The sequence below is a fragment of the Olea europaea genome, chromosome 5 (assembly GCF_002742605.1).
Source record: "Olea europaea var. sylvestris chromosome 5, O_europaea_v1, whole genome shotgun sequence".
In the NCBI taxonomy this organism is placed as follows: domain Eukaryota; kingdom Viridiplantae; phylum Streptophyta; class Magnoliopsida; order Lamiales; family Oleaceae; genus Olea; species Olea europaea.
The window spans coordinates 12,010,832-12,030,133 of NC_036241.1; the positions used below are offsets into that span (position 1 = coordinate 12,010,832).

The window sequence follows — 19,302 nt, forward strand, 5'->3', positions numbered from 1 at the left end:
ACCTTTGACAGTCACGAATATGACTGTTTAGCTGCTAAATGTCGAAACAAAAAAGAAAGTTGTGACCAATGAGTCGAGCAGGACCAAAAAATCGTTACTAGGAACATGACTTGATTAGAGCCTGGGGTCGAGTTGGATTGAATCGAGCCCCAATCAATTAGGCCTGTCTACACCCCCCAATGTCCAAACCATATTCCATCACCGGCAAAACCACAGCCTCTTTGTCGTTATTGAGACGCGTTCTTATCATGGCTTAATTTTTTGTTCCGGCAAGACAAAAATTAAAAAAATAAAAATAAAAAAGTGTTAAACTGGCCTGCGTTTCCAGATGGGAAATCTAATTTAAATCAATAACAAACGAGTTAAATTTTTAATAGACTTCGATAAAAGTTGATAAAATTTGTGATTAAAAAAATCGTGAATCCCATTAAATATATAATTAAAATTAATTATTGAATTAAACTTAAAACTAAACTCTGAATTTTAATTTCTACCTAACAAGGTCTTAATCTCAATCGTGCATAATGCGTTTTTGTCCCATTGCAGACATCTTGCAAATCAACAAAATTAATTTGTTCTTATACCAATTAGAAAGCAAGAGTTGTAGAGATCAATCTCTTAAGAGAACTTAGTATTCCTCCAAAACAGACTGATCAATGCTTTTGGTGGGAAGCAGAATAAAGTAGACGCAGTTACATTTTTTTTCATTCTTGCACTTCAATAAGAGGGAAGGAATAAGTTAAAAGAGATCATTGCAAGATTGGTTTTCAATATTTAACTATACCCAGACATGTCCTACTTCCTTTTAAAAGAATGGCGAAAATCTTGTTCCCTTCAACATCACCATTTTAACCCTTTTGCTACAGTCTACTTCTATTCAATACTTACTACATATGGAAGATGCACCAAGCATACAAAGGGTTGTAACAAAGATTAATTATAGATTTTCATACAAAGAGGTGAAAAAGAAATAAAATACGCTAACTAGTTTGGCTCAAAATTGAATGGTCATACAACTGGGAATGGACCAATGGTTGAAATAAACATTAAAGATAGAACAAGAAAACTGCAGATAAACAGGGGACGAAAACTCTATAACATCTTGCAAATGAGTGGTTTATGACAAGTTAACAACAGTTTCCAAAGTTAACGGAGCACCATCAAACTTACCTCCGAGGAGTAATGTCAATTCACATCTTCCCATGATTGGCAGTAATTAGGTTGAATCCCTGAATACAGCTTCCAGCAACTGATGTTGATCCATATTATCGTTCCTGCTGCTTCATAGCAAGAAATGTCACTCTAAGTTGAGATTCACAAACAGCATGACCTTCCGGCTCCAAAGCTTTAAGAAACGACGCGCTCAAGTTATGAGCCTTTAAAATTTGGAATATCTTGGTACAGAACTTACGCACATCAACTCGTCTGGACTGCTTTTCAGGCATGTTGGTCAATAACTGCTTGATTAGATGGCATATCTTTGGAAGATGGCTTTTCAACATCATCTTTGAAGCATTCTGCCCGCTTTCATCATCAGCACTAGAAGAGATGAATGATTTCAAAATCTCCCTCACCAAATCAAGAGCTTCAACTTGTCGAAACTGTGATTTTGCACTACCACATTTCTCCAAAAGAAAACCAAAGAAGTGATGCCCAATCCAAGGTCGTCTTTTAAATATTTCCTTCAAAAAATCAGATTTCATCTGTGACTTTTTACTATCAAAATAGGCTATTAATGCAGCTTCAAAAATATCATACATCCTCTGCAATTCAGAGGATGAAAAGTTTCTTGCATCAATGATCTTCAAAATCCAAAATGTTGAGCTTCGAGCAAGTGAACTTATCATTTTGTATCGGTTCCACGAAGCAGATTGCTTCCTTTTAGATGGATTGGAAGCAGACTTTTTCCTCTTGAAAGGCTTTGCTGCCAACTTCAAGTTCTTTTCCAAAAGTGCTTCAAGTAAAGAAAGCTGCACAGCTTCACCTCTCGGATAATCCTTCGCTTTAAAGATTTTCTTTTGCAGAATACCCCAAATCCGCTGGGCGAGCTGCTCGCTACCTTCTGTAGTATGTGGATGAATAAATGCTTGAGCAAGGTGTGAGAAAACTTTCAGCACCTGCGGTTTACCTATATACAAGAAAATCTTAATATCCTACTTCTGCAAAGATGAATTAAGTGAATGAAACTATTTGAGTTCCATATACGAATATGTCGCAATGTGTTCACAAAATGAATGATGTAATTTGAAATTAAATATATTCTTGTACTGCTATTTTTTTTCCCTTCATATTCACTCCTTCACTTAATTTGAGGACAAGTCTCGCATTTCCGAAGTGACTAACATTTGCCAAAAGGTGTAATTAGGAAGTTAAAGAATCCCAAAGAAAAACGAAAAAGAAAAATGGATGACATTAAAAAAGACATGCTGTTAAATGAATTCCCTAGATTATGGCTTCCAAGAAGATTATTGACACAATGCTACTAACCTAAGGAATGCAAAGGGAAATGATGCAGAAATCAGGCTTTGATGTTGTGCAAGGAGATTTTGAGGAACCATAAGCACACTTGACAATACAAATCTTGCCTGGATTTTCATGTAGGTAAATCTCCAGCAAAGAGAGAACACGAAGCTTGAAGAGAACAAGCTGAGAATGGGCAGTTTCGCCTCCAGCTTGGTTCTTCCGTTCCCTGAAAATTTGTGCAAGATAAGTATCCATCCTAAACATTGCATCGTCATCCATCCCCTCATCGGATTCATCATCAGAATCTTCCCGAAGCTCCGTGTTTACGGTTTCAAATCCAGCCACTGCCTCAGAATCATCTGTCTGCTCATCAGTTTCACCAGTTTCACCAGTCTCAGCCACATCAGATTCCTCTGCTTCTTCAATAGCAAGAAGATCATCATCACCATCACCTTCATCTTGACTATCTGTATCCTGGTGTCTAGCTGGTTTTAAATCCTTTTTGATGACTCGCAACATCCGAAGCAACCCATCATCCGTAACATCTTTACAAAAACACTTGAAAACCTATAAAGACATTATTGTGACCAAAATTCATAAACCTGGATAATAAGAGAAGCAACTAAGGATTGATTTAATTATGCAACTAATTATTGACTGACTGCACAATCGATATGCATGGAAGCGCAAAATAGCAATATAATATTCAAGGTGTGTTTGAGCCACATTATTTTTAGAGAATGTATTCTGGAATAGTAGATTGATGGAGAATGTGGGGTTAAAAAAAGGAAAAGTTTTTGATTTGCATGTAATATTATTTTAATGAAGAATATGTGGTTGAAAAGATGAGAGAAAAATGTATTTTAGTAAAAAGGGAATCAAACATCCCTTCAAACTAAAACTGATGTGAAAATCAGGCTCGCCTCTCCGCCTTCAACAAAGAAACAACATATTCTTAGTTGCCATGCTCCAATTATTTGAACAAGGCACATAACACAGCAATAAATATGTTGATCTTAATATGACTGACAGTTAAAATAGGAATCTATTTTAACTTGTATTCTAGACTAGGAATTGATGTAGTAATAAGATAATACTTTCCTTTATACAGATAAATTGCACTAGTACTTAAAGGATTGATTATATGAATAAAATCAATTTAGCTTAAATTTCAACTTGGTATCAGAGCAAATTTAATCAGAATTTGGTTAAACCTAAATCGCTTCTGTTCAACGGTCTTTGATAGACCCTCGCCTCAAATACTAGTTTGTTATTCGTTCTAGAGTATTCCATAATTAGTTAGTGAAGGGGCAAAATGGTAATAGAAAGTTGGTAGAGTTTCTATAAATGTAACAAGGGGGAGCCGCATTATTCATTCAGGGAAAATTGGGAGAGGTCGGGCCTCTCGAAAGCCTTGGAAATTGTTACTTTCATTATGTTGAATTCCAATACATCATTCACTCCATTATTCAATATAACCAAGATCTATACTTCATAAATCACATCTTCAGTATACATAATTCATTTACAACATATGTAGTCTAACAATTCTATTGAACAGCAGACTCATAGGCCTCTAGCAGCAATAGCAGATCAGCATTCCAGTAGCAATAGCACGTGAAGTCCTTCGGTTGAAATGCAGCATCAGAGGATCCTAACACCCTTGTGCCGCTCGTTTGGCCAAGTTTTTTTGTTTCTTTTTTATATATCAAATTTAGTCTGAATTATGATTTTTAATTAGGGTTCAAATGGAGCTCTAAATTGCAAACCCTAATTCAAGAACCAACAAAAAAACTATGAAATCAAAAAAACCAAGAAAAACCCTAACCTATTTTGGTACAATGCGACCTTCGACAACCACCCAGAGCTTCACGACTATCTACAGATGGTCCTCAGACTTATTTCAGCAACAACCTTGACTTTTAGGTCTTCTGACGTGGCAGTCCTCAAAGCTATTTTGTGATTGCTAGAGAAAAACTCAATTTTATTGCAGCAATGACCTTGGTTTTTTTATCATTTGTTGTAATAGTCTTCAAATTTATTTTGTGATTTCTGAGAGAGAGATTTCTTTCTACGGACGTTGACCCAATGGGTCTTCTACTACCTCTAATTTTTTGGCGGTTCTCAAATCTTTTATTGTAGTGGCGGTTCTCCTTCAATTTCTCCCATTTTTTCCTAGAGTTACGACCTTTCGACAACCATTCTCTATGGTACAATCCTTATTCTTACCCAACCCTCAAGTATGCTTTAACGTTTTGTGTAACCTTTCTACTGTTCTCCCTACCAAAGATATCCTCTAGCAACCTTTTCTAGTGTTGCGCGGAACATTAATCTTCGCCGACCCAACCTTGTGGTACTCCTTAGGATGCTGACAGATTAGATCTCTCTATCTTATGTTGTTCGCTATTGATTCATGACATCTTCTACTATTGCGCAAAGAAAACATCTACATGGGCTAACTCTTGCAGCTGTGAATTTGGTATCATGCATGAAGGGCTTCAGTTGATTCCACGAGGTTCTGTTCGTGTGCACTACGTCTAGATGCGTGTATGAGGCCTTTATTCTTGAAAGACTTCTCACCCTCTTGTGCAAGCTTTTTGTGAGTGTTGTTTGTATGTAGGCTTCTTTTGTACGAGTATTTTGCTGCTTGGCTTCTGTTGTGCACGTATTGCTCTATGGGATAATTCAGTTGCTATTGACATTCTATACATTACTAGCCAAGTTGGGCATGATATCTATACACCAACTTGAGAGGGGTGTTAAATAGGAGACCTATTTAAACTGGTACTCAATGTATAGTCTAGATAGGAATTAATGCAGTAATAGGATAATACTTTTCCTTTTGTAGAAGGGAGTGCACTAGTATATATAGTGACGTAGACACTTTTGGCAACCTCCCGACGTGATTTCCCCAAGGACTCACAGGGTTTTACTCATCACATATTGGGGCACATAGTTCTCGGGGTGACATGGTCCTCAGGGTAATACACCCGAGGAGTGGCGACTTGCATCATCGTGATCTGGTCGGTGGTATCCTCGGCATAAGTCCTCGAGCATCCTTTTGATATACGGGGTTCATGAGTCCTCAAGCTATTACCTTCATACCAAATCCCCCTTCTGACAAGCCCATAAGAAATCTTACTTTCTACGGACTCTAAGATAATTCAAATACCTCAATCCAGGACTCCTACGTCCACAAGAATTCTATGTCAACAATAGCGTCATTGATCATGCAATTATATTACAAATAAAATACTCTTATCAAGTAGAACTCTATTGGATAAGAACATCCAACTAATTCAATCCTACTAGAAGTACACTACCTACCTCTATAAATACATGACCCAATTCCATTATTCGGGTACGCTTTTACATACAATTTCAGTATACGTTCTCTTAAGCATCGGAGGGGCGACGAGAACACACCTCGTTGCCTTTGTTTCAGGTACCAGAAGGCTCTGTTCGTGCGCTTTTTCAGTCCTCAAGTTCGAGAGGTCTACCAAGTACATTTTTGGTAGCATCATTGGCGCCGTCTGTAGGAAACGCTACCAAAAGCCATGGTGAACACACGTTCAGGTCTTCCTCCAGCAAGCACATCCGTTCCAGATCCTCCTCCTCCTGAAGGTCATCATGTCCCTCAAGAAGAATCATCAAAGATGCGAGCACCTCTCCCGACGGTCGTCACAACCGAAACCTTTGAAGAGCTCCATCAGTAGGTGGCCACACTCACGCAACCGTTAAGTCAAAGAAATTCGCATCCGTCACCAGCGCAGACAGAGCATGGTGGTTTTATGGCTGATACTCGAACCCGACCACCAAACCTTGCAACTGGCGGAGTGGGAACCACGGGAATTCGCAATATGGCCTCGGGCTCGAGATCGGTCGCCATGGATTCCAGTGAGATTGCCCGAATCATTCAAGAAGGAATGCCAGCTGGCCTACAAAGGAATGCTCAGGGGTCAACGGGTTTTATCACTAACACCCCGTTCACTCCTGAGGTATTATCATTCCCCCTACCGGACAGATTTAAGTACCCCCGTATAAAAGAATATGATGAAACTACAGACCCTATCAACCATCTTAATATCTATACCGACGACATGAACTTGCAAGTTGCCCCAAACCAAGTGATGTGCAAAGCTTTTCCTCAAACGTTGACCCACGCAGCCAGTTCTCAACCTTAGAGCCCAATTCCATAGCCTCTTTCTCAGATCTGGCCGATAAGTTCCCTGCCTTCTTTGCCAGTAGTAAGCGCATCAGAAAGACAGCAGCTTCTCTCATGCAACTTCGTCAAGGGCAGAATGAAACCCTACGTGACTTCATGGAGAGGTTTAATAAAGAAAGACTTCAGGAGAGGTTTAATAAAGAAAGACTTCAGATCCCCGATCTCCATATCACAACAGCAGTTTCCACCCTCACCCATGCTATAAGATGTGAAGCATTCAAAATGAGTTCGTCAAAAACTCCCCCGAAGTCAGTGATCGAACTTCTGACCCGAGGAGAGAAATACATTAATATGAAAGAAACATTGAATCCAAGGAGAGTTGGTTCGACTTATGATGGGGCCGAGCATAAGAGGCAACGTGAGTTGTATCTACAGCAAGACCATGCCAGTGGGAAGCAGAAACAGGGCACACCACCAACACTTACACATTTGAACACCTCTAGGTCAAACATATTGATGGAAATCAAAGATATGAAGGAGTTCAAGTGGCCACCGAGGTTGAGTTCTCCCCCTGAGACCAGGGACAAGAACAAGTACTGTGACTATCATCGTGATCATGGGCATACTACAGAGGATTCCATTACATTGCAATGTGAGATTGAAGCTTTGATAAAAAGAGGATTCCTAAAGGAGTATATCAAGCATGACAAGCGTCCCAGGAATGATCGCAACAATGGAAAGACCACAGAATATGGGGGAGGTAACCAAACAACAGCAGGTACCATCAACCTTATAATCGGGGGGATTGCCACGGGAGAAGATTCAAATAGTGGGCAAAAACAATATGCTCGACGACACGGTTCCATACAAATGACAGCTCCCAACGACAAGAAAAATATCACATTTGGATTCAAGGACTCAGAAGACATATCATACCCCCATGACGATGCCTTGGTCATATCTGCCATCATCGCCAACTTTGAAGTAAGGAGTGTCTTTGTTGACAATGGAAGTCCGGCCAATGTGCTGTCCCAAGAGGCCTTCATAAAGATGGGTATTTCTATTAGCCAGTTCAAGACAATCAAAACACCGCTCTAGGGATTTGGGGGTGGAACAATCATCCCGAAAGCAATCATTGATCTTCCCCTAACATTGGGCTCAAGGCAAAAGCAGGTGACTGAAGTCACTCCCTTTCATGTAGTCCATGCTTCGATGGCCTACAATGCCATCATCGGGAGACCACTGCTCAATAAAATTAGGGCCATTGTATCCACCTTCCATTTTGTTATGAAGTTTCCAAGAAGTGACGGTATAGGGATCGTGCGTGGTGATCAAAAAGCAGCAAGGCAATGCTATGTTACTTGTGTTCGGGGAATGAGCACTGATATCATGCAAGTATCGACCCCTGAGCTCGAGCTCAAGAACCACCAAAAATTTGTCCCAGAAGAAGAACTGATAGAGATCGGGGTCGAGCATAGCGAAGATTGATGATCGCTTAGGATTTATTTTTATTTTTTGGTTTCCATTTTGGCTTGTTTAGTTTAGTTTACTTAGGTTTGCATGCCCTATGCTTTTTTGGTTAGTTTACCTTTATTCGGGCTAGTACGCCCTATGCATTTTCTTATTTACTTAGATAGTTATTTTAACATGACCTACGAGCTTATTTTGTCTCTAGAAGGTAGGAAAGTATATATAAAGAGAGTTGGAACCACACGACACATGTTTTCTTCCAGAAGGAATACGCTGAAAAAGACCTGTCGCGAGCAAGCATAAAAAAAGACCTGTCATGTGCAGGCACCAAAGCCTTGCCTCGCACAAGCATCAAAAGCCCTGTCACGCGCAGGCACCATCAAAAGACCTGCCACGAGCAAGCACCAAAAAAGACCTATCGCGAGCAAGCATCATCAAAAGGCTTGCCACAAGTAGGCATCAAAAAATCACCGTCACGAGCAGACACCATCAAAAGCCCTGTCGCGCAGGCACCATCAAAAGACCTGGCACGAGTAGGCACAAAAGAAGACCTGCCACGAGCAGGCACCAAAAAAGACCTGTCACCAAAAAAGATCTGTCGCGAGCAAGCACCATCAAAAGCCCTATCATGAGCAGGTACCAAAGCCTTGTTCTACGCAAGCACTCAAGTCTTGCCCTAAGCAAGTACTTCAAGCCTTATCCCGCACAGGTACTATAAGCCTTGCCACGAGTAAGCACATCAGCATATCCAAGTCCCGCAACGCATCAAGTAAAAAACCCGACCACGGTCTATCTCGAGCTTGTGAGGCTCAACCTATTCTCAAATCCATGGGAATAGAGCTCGTGATATCATTTCACGTTGGGCTCGAGAGCTTGTCCTCGAGCTGACCTTATCAAATCCCGGCCACAACGGCTCGGGATATTATTTTTAAAATGGGCTCGGGCTATGTCCTCGAATTGATAGCCCGAGCCCAATTCATTGTCAAAATCCCAACCACAAGGGCTCGGGATATTATTTCACATTGGGCTCGAGGGCCTGTCGTCGAGCTCAATTCATTATCAAAATCCCAACCACGGTCTCGGGATATTATTTTTAAATTGGGCTCAGGCTATGTCCTCGAGCTCAATTCATTATCAAATCCCAGCCACAAGGGCTCGGGATATTATTTTTAAATTGGGCTCAGCTATGTCCTCGAGCTCAATTCAATGTCAAAATCCCAGCCACAAAGGCTCGGGATATTATTTTTAAATTGGGCTCGGCTATGTCCCCGAGCTCAATTCATTGTCAAAATTCCTACCACAAGGGCTCAGGATATTATTTCACATTGGGCTCAGGGCCTATCCTCGAGCTCAATGCATTTTCAAATTCCAGCCACAAAGGCTCCGAATAATATTTTAAATGAGGCTCGGGCTATGTTCTCGACTCAATTCGTTCCCAAATCCCAGCCATAAGGGCTCGGGATATTATTTTTAAAATGGGCTCGAGTTATGTCCTCGCAATTCAATGTCAAAATCCTAGCCACATGGGCTCGAGATATTATTACACATTGGGCTCGAGGTCTGTCCTCGAGCTCAATGCATTATCAAATCCCATCCACAAGGGCTCGAGATAATTATCGCACATTAAGTTCGGGCTATGTCTCCTATATGAACTATTGTCTATTCGTCGAGCTCGTTTTTTTCAGAATTTTAACAAAATTTCAGCTCGAGCCCTTCTTTTCAAATTTTAAATAAAGTAGGGATCCATCCCTTACCTTAAAACATGTTTGAGGTCGAGCTCTCCTCTTTCAAAATTTTTGACGAGGTCAGGGTCTAAACCTCTCAAAATTTTTTAATGAGCTCGAGGTTGAGCTCCTTCTTTAAAATTTTTAAATAAGGTCTGTGCATAATTTTCTTTTAAAATTTTGACAATATTGGGGTCGAGCTTGTTCCCTTCAAATTTTTAATAAGGTAGGGATCGAGAGTGCCTATCAACTCGTCATGAACTTGACAATCTCTAAGTATGAGCATGACCGCTCCTTGGCATGAGCTCCCTGACCTCTAGGCTTTGGTAGGGCTGGACATGGTCCGGTTCGGTTTAGTTCTGACAAGAACCGAACCGATCCGAAATTTTCGGGTATTTAATAAGTGGAACCGTCGTGTCCAAATTTAATTACGGAACCGTTCGGGTTCGGTTCCATTCGGTTCGGTTCGATCTGGTTCGGTTCCATTCGGTTCCGTATTATAATTAAATTTTTTAATATACACAAAGTTACGTTAATTTAATTAATGATATGTTTAATATTAGCTCTTAAAAAATAACGTAGTTCAATTTTATGTGTTTACTGAATTTTTCATAAACTTGATTATTAAAATCACAGAAAGAGAAAGATAGCGAGCTCAAAATAATTAAGAGAGATGTTGTAGAGCTTTAATTTGATTTTCTCCCGTAGCAACGACACTACAGTAGAATAACATATTTGGATAAAATTGAGGTCAATTTGATTAAGTCGATTTTGAACTGAATATTAGAAATAGGAAAATCATATTTTGTGGTTTGAACTAAATTATCTAGTTAACAAATTTATTTAGAAAAAATAAAATAATTTTACTTATTTAAAATAAATTAATTAAAAAAATTACGAAGATTCGGTTCTTATTCGGTTCTTCGGGTCTTGACCTAGAACCGAGAACCGAACCATACCCGTCGGTTCTTGATTCAAATACCCGTTCGGGTATTTAATTTGAGAAGAACCGTCGGGTTCGGTTCTGTTCGGTTCGGGTTCGGTTCGGTTCGGGAGTTTTGTCCAGCCCTAGGCTTTGGCACGCCTATACATTTGCATGAGCTCACCAACCTCTAGGCATGAGCACGCCCTTATCTTGGCATGAGCTCGCCTATCTCTAGGCATGAGCATGACCACTCTTTGTGAGCTCCCTGACCTCTAGGCTTTGGCACGCCTATGCCTTGGCATGAGCTCGCCAACCTCTAGGCATAAGCACGCTCTTATCTTGGCATGAGCATACCCATCACCCGACCTGCTTGTGCATCTCATCCCAGAAACTTGCATATCGCGCAAGCCTCTGACATGGATGCACGGGGGCCACTGATGTAGTCACTTTTGGCAACCTCCCGAGGTGATTTTTCCAAGGACTCACAGGGTCTTGCTCATCACATATTGGGGCACATAGTCCTTGGGATGACATAGTCCTCGGGGTAATACACCCGAGGAGTGGCGACTTGCATCATCGTGATCTGGTCGGTGGTGTCCTCGAGCATAAGTCCTCGAGCATCCTTTTGATATACGGGGTTCATGAGTCCTCAATCTATTCCCTTCATACCGAACCCCCCTTCTGTCAATCCCATAAGAAATCTTACCTTCTACAAACTCTAATATAATTCAAACATCTCAACCGAGGACTCCTACATCCACAAGAATTCTCTGTCAACAATAGCGTCATTGGTCATGCAATTATATTACAAATAAAATACTCTTATCAAGTAGAACTCTATTGGATAAGAACATCCAACTAATTCAATCCTACTAGAAGTAAACTACCTACATCTATAAATACATGACCCAATTCCATTATTCAGGTACGCTTTTACATACAATTTCAGTATACATTCTCATATAAATTCTGTCTGACTTAAGCATCGGAGGGGCGATGAGAACACACCTCATTGCCTTTGTTTCAGGTACCAGAAGGCTCTGTTCGTGCGCTTTTTCAGTCCTCAAGTTCGAGGGGTCTACCAGGTACGTTTTTTGGTAGCATCATATAGGATCGATGGTATTAATAAAATCAATTCAGCTAACTCTGACTAAACTCGAATATAAAACTACAGTCTGCAACAAATTTGATGAAAAGCTTGAATAAAAACGGATTAGGCAAATTGGGCCACCCTGCTATGTTTGAAACTCTCTGTTGGTCATGGATGAATCATCTTGGTTCTTCAGTATGCTAAATTAACTCACTATTAGTGATGTAGCATAACATAGATATAGAAGCAATCACATGGAAGGAGAAGAGGGGAAAAAAGAAACCAGATAAAAGAAACAGAAAGAAGGAGAAGAAGAAAGAGAGAAGAGAAGAAGTGGACGGTGGAAAGGAAGAGATCTCTACAACACTTTATGTTTAATTCATTCCAATCAAATCTGTCTGTTCTTACACAAAGGCTGAATATATATCTAAAACACAAAACATAAAAAGGGCTTGGGCCAGCCCAATTACATAATACAAGCCCAAAGCAAAAGGCTGCCTACATATATAAGAAAAAAGGCTTGGCCAGCTTAAACTAAGAAACATAAAATAAATAGCCCACAAATAGAAATCCAAAATAGGTGGAGTGATGTCCTCATCAGTTAAGGCTCAAACTTATCTGTTAATCATGGGATGAATCATCTTTAAGAAAATATTGATTCTTCAATATGCTAACACAGTTCACTTAAGCCAAATCTGCATGTATGATGAGAGAATCACCTATTATTTGCAACATAGTAATATTCGTACAGTATCTCATGAGCATTGAAAACCTATAATCTACCTAGTGACTGGAATATATGAAATATACCTTACAACAATCTTTAGCAATAAGAATCCCTCGCCTTATCGTAAATAAGATTTCATTCAGTGGGTAGGGAATTTAGCAAAGACGGTGGGGAGGCAACAATATAGAGGATTCTGATGTAACAAAATAAATAAAAAGCTGCTCAACCTAGCAAAGCAATATAACACAGATATTTAATTGAGAACAGTTTTTATAGATTCACAAGATTTTCTGAGGATGAGAGGGGGGAATATTCATCTAATAATCAGTCACCTCATGGGTATAGATACAGTGTTCAAACACTTACCTGCTCGATAGCATATCGCATAGGAGCTGATGACTGTGGAACTAGGGAAAGCAACGTGTCTACAAGAACGTCCATTAACTCAGGTGTACTATCCCCCTCTAATTCATCTTCACCAGACGATTCCAGAAGATCAGAAGGGCCAAAAGCTTTCTTGCAGCACATAATAAGTTCAGAAGCAGCTTCAGAGAATTCCCCAGGTCGGACTAGGATTTGAAGTAGCAGTTGGATTAGCAAATACCTCATGGCATGCATTTTACTCACATCCATGCTAAGATCAGGATTTCTTCCCTGCAGCCACAAGAGGTTAACAAAATAGTTTTATTCATCTATTAAAATATCGTATGAATTAAAATAAATGAGGATTTATTTGAAACTTAAATCTGGAGTGCATTGTCATGCATCACAACTAGAATCCAGGTAGAGGATGTAAACCAAAAAGGATAAGATATAAGTAGGAACTAATCTAGGAGAATCTTTTTCAGCATACCACAACAAAGATCATAAACAGCACCCCCTCCCTTCCCAACAAGAAGACTAATACAATAAAATGATTATGGAAAAAATTATTAGAAGATTGTGAAGAACAATGTGGAGCTAGTCTTAGTGTGGGAAATATCAAAAGGGTAGATACCTCTCTCGATAACTGACTCTGCATTGATTGCAGTTTTGATAACTCAGCTTGCAGTTTTTTGAATGCTTCGTCATCATCAGTGCTCAAGGCCCTTGATAATGAAACTGAAGGGATGCTGCATAATATACTCAGAAACCTCATAAAGTAAGATCCAAGATCATTTGCCTCAAGACCACATGCTACCGCATGAAGTTTTTCCCCTTTCTGAGCATCTGGAAACAGTAATTGTAGCTGTTCCCCTTTCTGAGCATCTGCAAGCAATAATTGTATGTGCTCAATACATACAGCGCATAAAGCACTAGAAATTGCTGTCCGTGGCCACCTAAGCTTATCCTGTAATTCAAAAGACGTCACTTCTGTCCCAATAGCTGAAGAGAATAGTCCTTGAACAGACAAGAAATTCAGAATTTTCTTTTGCTCGTGAAACCTTGCTTCCGGATCTAGCTTTGAATGCTTCAGCACACTGGGAAGAGATTCAACAACCCAGGTTCTGAGAAAATCAGGACTTCCCATATTTCCAACAGAATCCATATCTTCTATGGAACCCATTTCCGAATTGTCATCTGTTGTTTGACTCTGATCTGATGGTTCCTCTGAACTATGACCTTCTTCCAGAAACATAGTCATCAAATTTTCAATAAACAGATCGCATCCGGACTTCAACTCTGACATGAGATCTTTAACTGTTTTTGACCTGGTGATGCAATCGAATTTTCCATTGGAGTTTTTCTGCAGAGCCACAATAACTGCAACTCTCCGGGCATCATCATGCTGGACCCACTCAGACAATTCTTTAAGAAAATTTTCTGCAACTTTGTAAAGCCAACTGTCTTTTGTTGCAAGTACATCCATAAGACACTGGACAACTTTGTGGGACAATACTACATGCACACAAGATGCTGGCAACTTCGGTAGTAGAAGCAACATAACATCAAATGCTAACTTCTTTCGATCATGAGAGGACGTTAAAAGTGATCCTTCAATAATAACATCAAAAAAGCATTTAAGATTTTTCTCGATATCTTCAAGGGAACTACCCTTGCGACCTCTTTTGTGCTTTTTAGTGGTACTCGGACCTGATGCAAAGTTTACATCTTGCACAACAGAGTCAGGGAGGAGAATATTTACCAAAACAGGCCAGACGCTATGAAGCCGAGGCAAAGAGAAGGTGGACTCCTACAATATTTACAATAAATAGGTCAATTATATATACGTATCAAGATTCTACCGTTCTCAACGGTAATAACCGGAAATATATATATATATATATATGTTAATATCACCTTTAAGCAATTAGAAATGGCAGACAAACGATCAGCAGAGAAAACCCTGCTTTGATTGTATGGAGAAGGCAGAAGTTTGGAAAATGATTTAGCATCGGCACCAATTTTTTCTTGTATTTTAAAAGCTAGAAGCAAAGCGTCAGGATTTCCGACTTCAGTTGCTCCTTCAAACCACTCCTGAACTCCTGGTGCTTCAAGAACGTGATTCGACAGGGCTTCAATGGGTAACTGAGAAACCATAGCCAACATCAATGTTTTAGATGAATGGTGACGTAACTGTCAAATTATGGAGAAGAAGGAACAAGAAGAGAGACTAAAGCGACAACACTAAAAATATAGAAATTAATTACAGAACGTAGAAAACCATGGAACCAATAATCAAATTCTCCAGTATTTCATCAAATTATATGTCAACACCCCAGTTTTTATGCATGCATGTGCATAGAAAACCTCTAATGCCTAACCCCTATGAACAGAAATTTCAGGGGAGGAGGCACGGGGGACAATCACCCAGGATTTTTTCAAAATACACACACATAATAAATGTTAAAACATCAGTTATTTGACATAATCTGTATAGCCTAATGGTAAAGGTCTTACTTTGTGATGCAACCAACCTGAGTTCGATTCCTAGAGAACATGCTATTAATTTTCCCTCTTTTTTTGTTTCGAAAAATTTGCACAAGTAGTCATTAACTTTTAATACCAACAGCAAATAAATTCTCAATTTTTAAGATAGGATTTTTCAGTTCTCAACCTTTGCTACTATTTGTTTAATTTGTCTTCTAACATAATTCCATCAACTTTTTTTTGCCCCACCCCCACCAAACTCAAAATTCTGGCCCTACCACTGAGAAAATTGATTATGATCCATACAGTACTACAACAATGCAGTTGCAAACTGATAGAAAAACGTGTAACAGGGTAACGAAATCAAGGAGAATGTGGACATCGCTAACATTCTACTTATTATAAAAAATAAATAAATAAATGCAAATCCCTTTTCAGATGAACTTCTAATTTAGACAAGTTGTTGATGATTCATTTACTTTTCCGGAAAAAGCAATTTGTTGCATATTCTACAATGGCATAAGAACATAACATGTTAGAAGATTGAGCCTACAAGTGTTCATCATGAGCTTAATGTTAAAAATTTCAAATATGTTTTTTTGGGTTTCCTTAACTTATAATTTAAGTTGGTCAAACTTTAACCAAACATTTCGTAAAATGCACAACTACTATTCACTTATCAATTGCTCATTTCTAACAAATTATAATCTCAACAACTTATAAAGAATCCCAATTCTCAAACAAGCACAATAAATTTTAAGATCTAAGGAGCGAACCACATCATTAAGAGCTGTCGAAATTGTTGGAGTTCATGGCAATAGAAAAATCATGGAATTAGTTATTCATTCAGAATGGCCAAAATAAATAAATAAAGTCAAGAAAAAGGTAAGGCCTCTCCCGGACCCCAACAACAACGACACCTATTAGCTTTTCTTTAAAGATAAGAGTACCTTCTCAACCATTTCCAAAATAACTGAGACAGCAGGCTCTTGAAGGTATCGCTTCTTAGCTGAAAGTGATATAAGACAACTAGTAAATTCTTTAATATAAGGAGTGTTCCTATCTGCGATCCATTCTTCAGTCAGTCTACCGGATCTAGCCAGGGCCCCATATGCAAACAAGCGGCCCAACAGGCAGTCTCTAGCTTCCTACAAAACCATCTCAAAATTTTACCAAAGAAAATGGCAATAGAATTAAATCTTACAACATAATGAGGCAACATTACCCACCTGACCCTTCATTGAAGAGGATACCTCCAATAAATTAACAATTAGCTTTAGCAAATACTCCACTTTGATGCTAGAAACTGTACCCACTAAAACTGAAAGGCCCAATGCAAATCCTTGTCTTGCATACTGTAAAAGAAAGAAGGGAAAAATCACGTCTAGGCCTTAAGTTTTGCAGAGATGTCAGATGTTGTAGATAATAAGACAATTTTCACATCTTGAAACACATTTTTCCCAATAGATAAAGTAACCACAGTCTAAGTAACACTCCACGTCATTAATTGAGAAAGAGATATTAAATTATCTAAAACTTCCTCAGAAAGCATACTTCAGATTGAAATTGAATCACTTATACTCTATATAGAGCCATATGAAACACATGTATACATTGCAAGTTCATTTGGATAAAATACAAAGCTATTCAAAATTTGCTCAACATGAGACACCACTAAAAGGGTAAAAAACTAAAAGGCCTGCATAAACAAGAGCCGAAATTTTAATTTCTGATTAGTCAGCATCAGAAAATAAATGTCAATAAATCAGAGCATTGATGGACAATCTGATGGTAAGATCTGGAAGGCATTCAATACAAGAGCCAATGGAGCATTATCAAGTACAAACAACAAAGTAGAAGAGGACAGTTACCAATTATTCAAGCAAAAAAACTGTACACGATCTTTCTATTTCCTAGAAAGTTGGAGAGAGCTTGTTCAATAAGTTATTACTCGACCAGATACTAACATCAACATGATAACGACACAAGATCCATTTTCCCCCCTTCATGGAAAATTAGTTACCTTTAATGAGCATTAACCCGTGTTTGGCCCCCCATTAAAATTATAATCATTTTTTCTCTCTTTTTATCCGCCACATATTCTCCTATAAAATAATATTACACGTCATCCCAAAAAATTTTCTTTCTCTTTTTTAACCACGTATTCTTTAATAAAAAAATAAAAATAAAAGCAATACTCCAACCATTAAAATTTCAAATAATGGGGGCCGAACTGGGGCTTATTCTATGTATATCAACTACATGGTCCATTAAACATCTAGATCCAAAGTCAGAACATTGATAAGATAGAATAAAACATATGAAAACAAAGAACAGAGATTGTTTATATAACATTGCAGGGAAACTACGACTCGCTTGACTATGCACAAGATTTTCACACATACCAAAAACACATAGTTAAAAATAAGCTGAAATTAAACAACTTGAAATAACAGAAAAACCGCACCTCTCTTGATGAGGATACCCCACGAATGAGCCTCCGAACAGCATATCTCAAGGACGGGGCGCAGTTATTCAACCCATCATCCTTCTCAGCTTCCAAATTCAGAGTGCACTCCACTACTTGCTTATCCTCCAACATATCATAAACATTCTGAATATCCATCAACTCTGTAACCAAGGCCTTGGCCGCTGCTTCCCTGACACTTGCATCAGCTGCTGCAAGGTCCTTAAACACCCCAATGTGAAACTCAGGCAAAAAACCACCACCACTACCACTTCGAGCTATACTATTGTTTTCGTTCGTTTCTAGTTCCAAACCCATTTTTCCAGGGGAAGAATGGTGTCTTTCTTTGTCTAGTAATTTTCGTTTCTTTTTCCTTTCCATTGAATTTACAGAAGTCTTATGGGTAATTGAGGGGGATGATGGCCCATTCACTCCATTTTGATCTTCATTTTCATGAGTTTCAGTTTCAGTTTCTTTTCTCTTTTTCTCCTTTTTCAGTTTCTTTTTAGAAGGTTTGGGACTAGCATCTTCATTCCCCAAACTCAATTCTTTCTCTTCCACTATATCTGCTTCTTCTATAGTATTGGACCCTCTCTTTTTGCTCCCCATTAAAGCAAAGAGTAATTATCTGCCAATTTAAGTACACTCACATTATGAATCAATCAATTAATTTCAATTAATCCAAAATCAAACTGACTAATGAATATCAGGAAGATGTATGCATACGTACCGGGGCGGAGCCACCAGAGGTCTAGTGCTGGAAACTGCCTCCACTGGGTTATGGTCCTGGATATTTCACCTACTAAATATTGTTAAAAAAATCGCTGTTGCTAGAGGAAGACTAACAACAAGAAACAACAATTCTGGGAAATTAATAAATAAATTATACGGAGTTGAGTTCAAATTAAACCATTCACAACAATCAAATAGAATGCAATTTCAACATATAAAGCCCGTTTTAACACTTAAAAAATATGATACTACCTCCCGAGTTTCGTGATGAAGAAGTTGAGTAGAAATCACAGCAACACAAGATAAATTGGTGCCGACGGGGTGATGGATATGTTCCCAATTTTTAGGGCAATAACGAGTAATAAAACCTAGGCCACTTTGGCACTGTCCCCTTTGCTTTACGAATATGAGGGGTGTCCTCAATTTAGACTTTGATGAATTTTAAAATTTCATATAAATTGAAGTATCCTCAATTTAAATTTAAATATAATTCATTAAAATATAGGTTTTCTCAATCTAAGTTTTTAAAAATACTTATAAATTTAGGTGTCCTCAACATAGATTTTAATAGGTAGTTTTGAAATTTAGATGTCCTCACTAACTAATTGATTTTAAAAGATTTCATTAAGTAGATAGATTGTGATAGATTTTGAAGGATTTCAAGGTAAAAATATAAGTACAAAGAATCA

At 38.7% G+C, this 19,302-nt stretch overlaps 2 protein-coding genes across 4 annotated transcripts in view; one reads left to right on the forward strand and one right to left on the reverse strand.

The window, feature by feature from the left end:
- Positions 1-724, forward strand: part of LOC111394239 (transcription factor GTE7-like) — a 5,454-nt gene extending 4,730 nt beyond the window's left edge. Inside the window, exon 3 of the mRNA XM_023019998.1 lies at positions 649-724. Within this exon, the coding sequence (XP_022875766.1) occupies positions 649-724 (76 nt within the window). The remainder of the gene's footprint in view (positions 1-648) is intronic.
- Positions 725-908: 184 nt separating this feature from the next.
- Positions 909-19,017, reverse strand: LOC111394662 (DNA polymerase V-like). Of its 3 annotated transcripts, none has more exons than XM_023020585.1 (10): positions 18,866-19,017; positions 18,612-18,683; positions 17,882-18,509; positions 16,644-16,769; positions 16,365-16,562; positions 14,845-15,072; positions 13,562-14,737; positions 12,931-13,218; positions 2,586-3,030; positions 909-2,128 (listed from the first exon to the last, which is right to left on the reverse strand). In XM_023020585.1, the coding sequence occupies exons 3-10, from the start codon at positions 18,488-18,490 to the stop codon at positions 1,266-1,268; spliced, it is 3,933 nt and encodes a 1,310-aa protein (XP_022876353.1). In that variant the 5' UTR covers positions 18,491-18,509; positions 18,612-18,683; positions 18,866-19,017; the 3' UTR covers positions 909-1,265. The 3 variants fall into 3 exon arrangements, with proteins under 3 accessions (XP_022876353.1, XP_022876355.1, XP_022876354.1); XM_023020587.1 differs by having other exon boundaries at positions 18,612-18,667; positions 18,866-19,015; XM_023020586.1 differs by having other exon boundaries at positions 18,612-18,680; positions 18,866-19,015.
- Between the last annotated feature and the right edge of the window lie 285 nt (positions 19,018-19,302).

Excerpts from the sequence above, each read along its gene's own strand:
- LOC111394662 (XM_023020585.1), bottom strand. The coding sequence starts at position 18,490 with ATGGGGAGCAAAAAGAGAGGGTCCAATACTATAGAAGAAGCAGATATA. Across the intron at positions 14,738-14,844 it reads CCATTTCTAATTGCTTAAAG|GAGTCCACCTTCTCTTTGCC; the intron begins GTGATATTAACA and ends TAAATATTGTAG. Across the intron at positions 13,219-13,561 it reads AGAGTCAGTTATCGAGAGAG|GGAAGAAATCCTGATCTTAG; the intron begins GTATCTACCCTT and ends TTGTGGCTGCAG.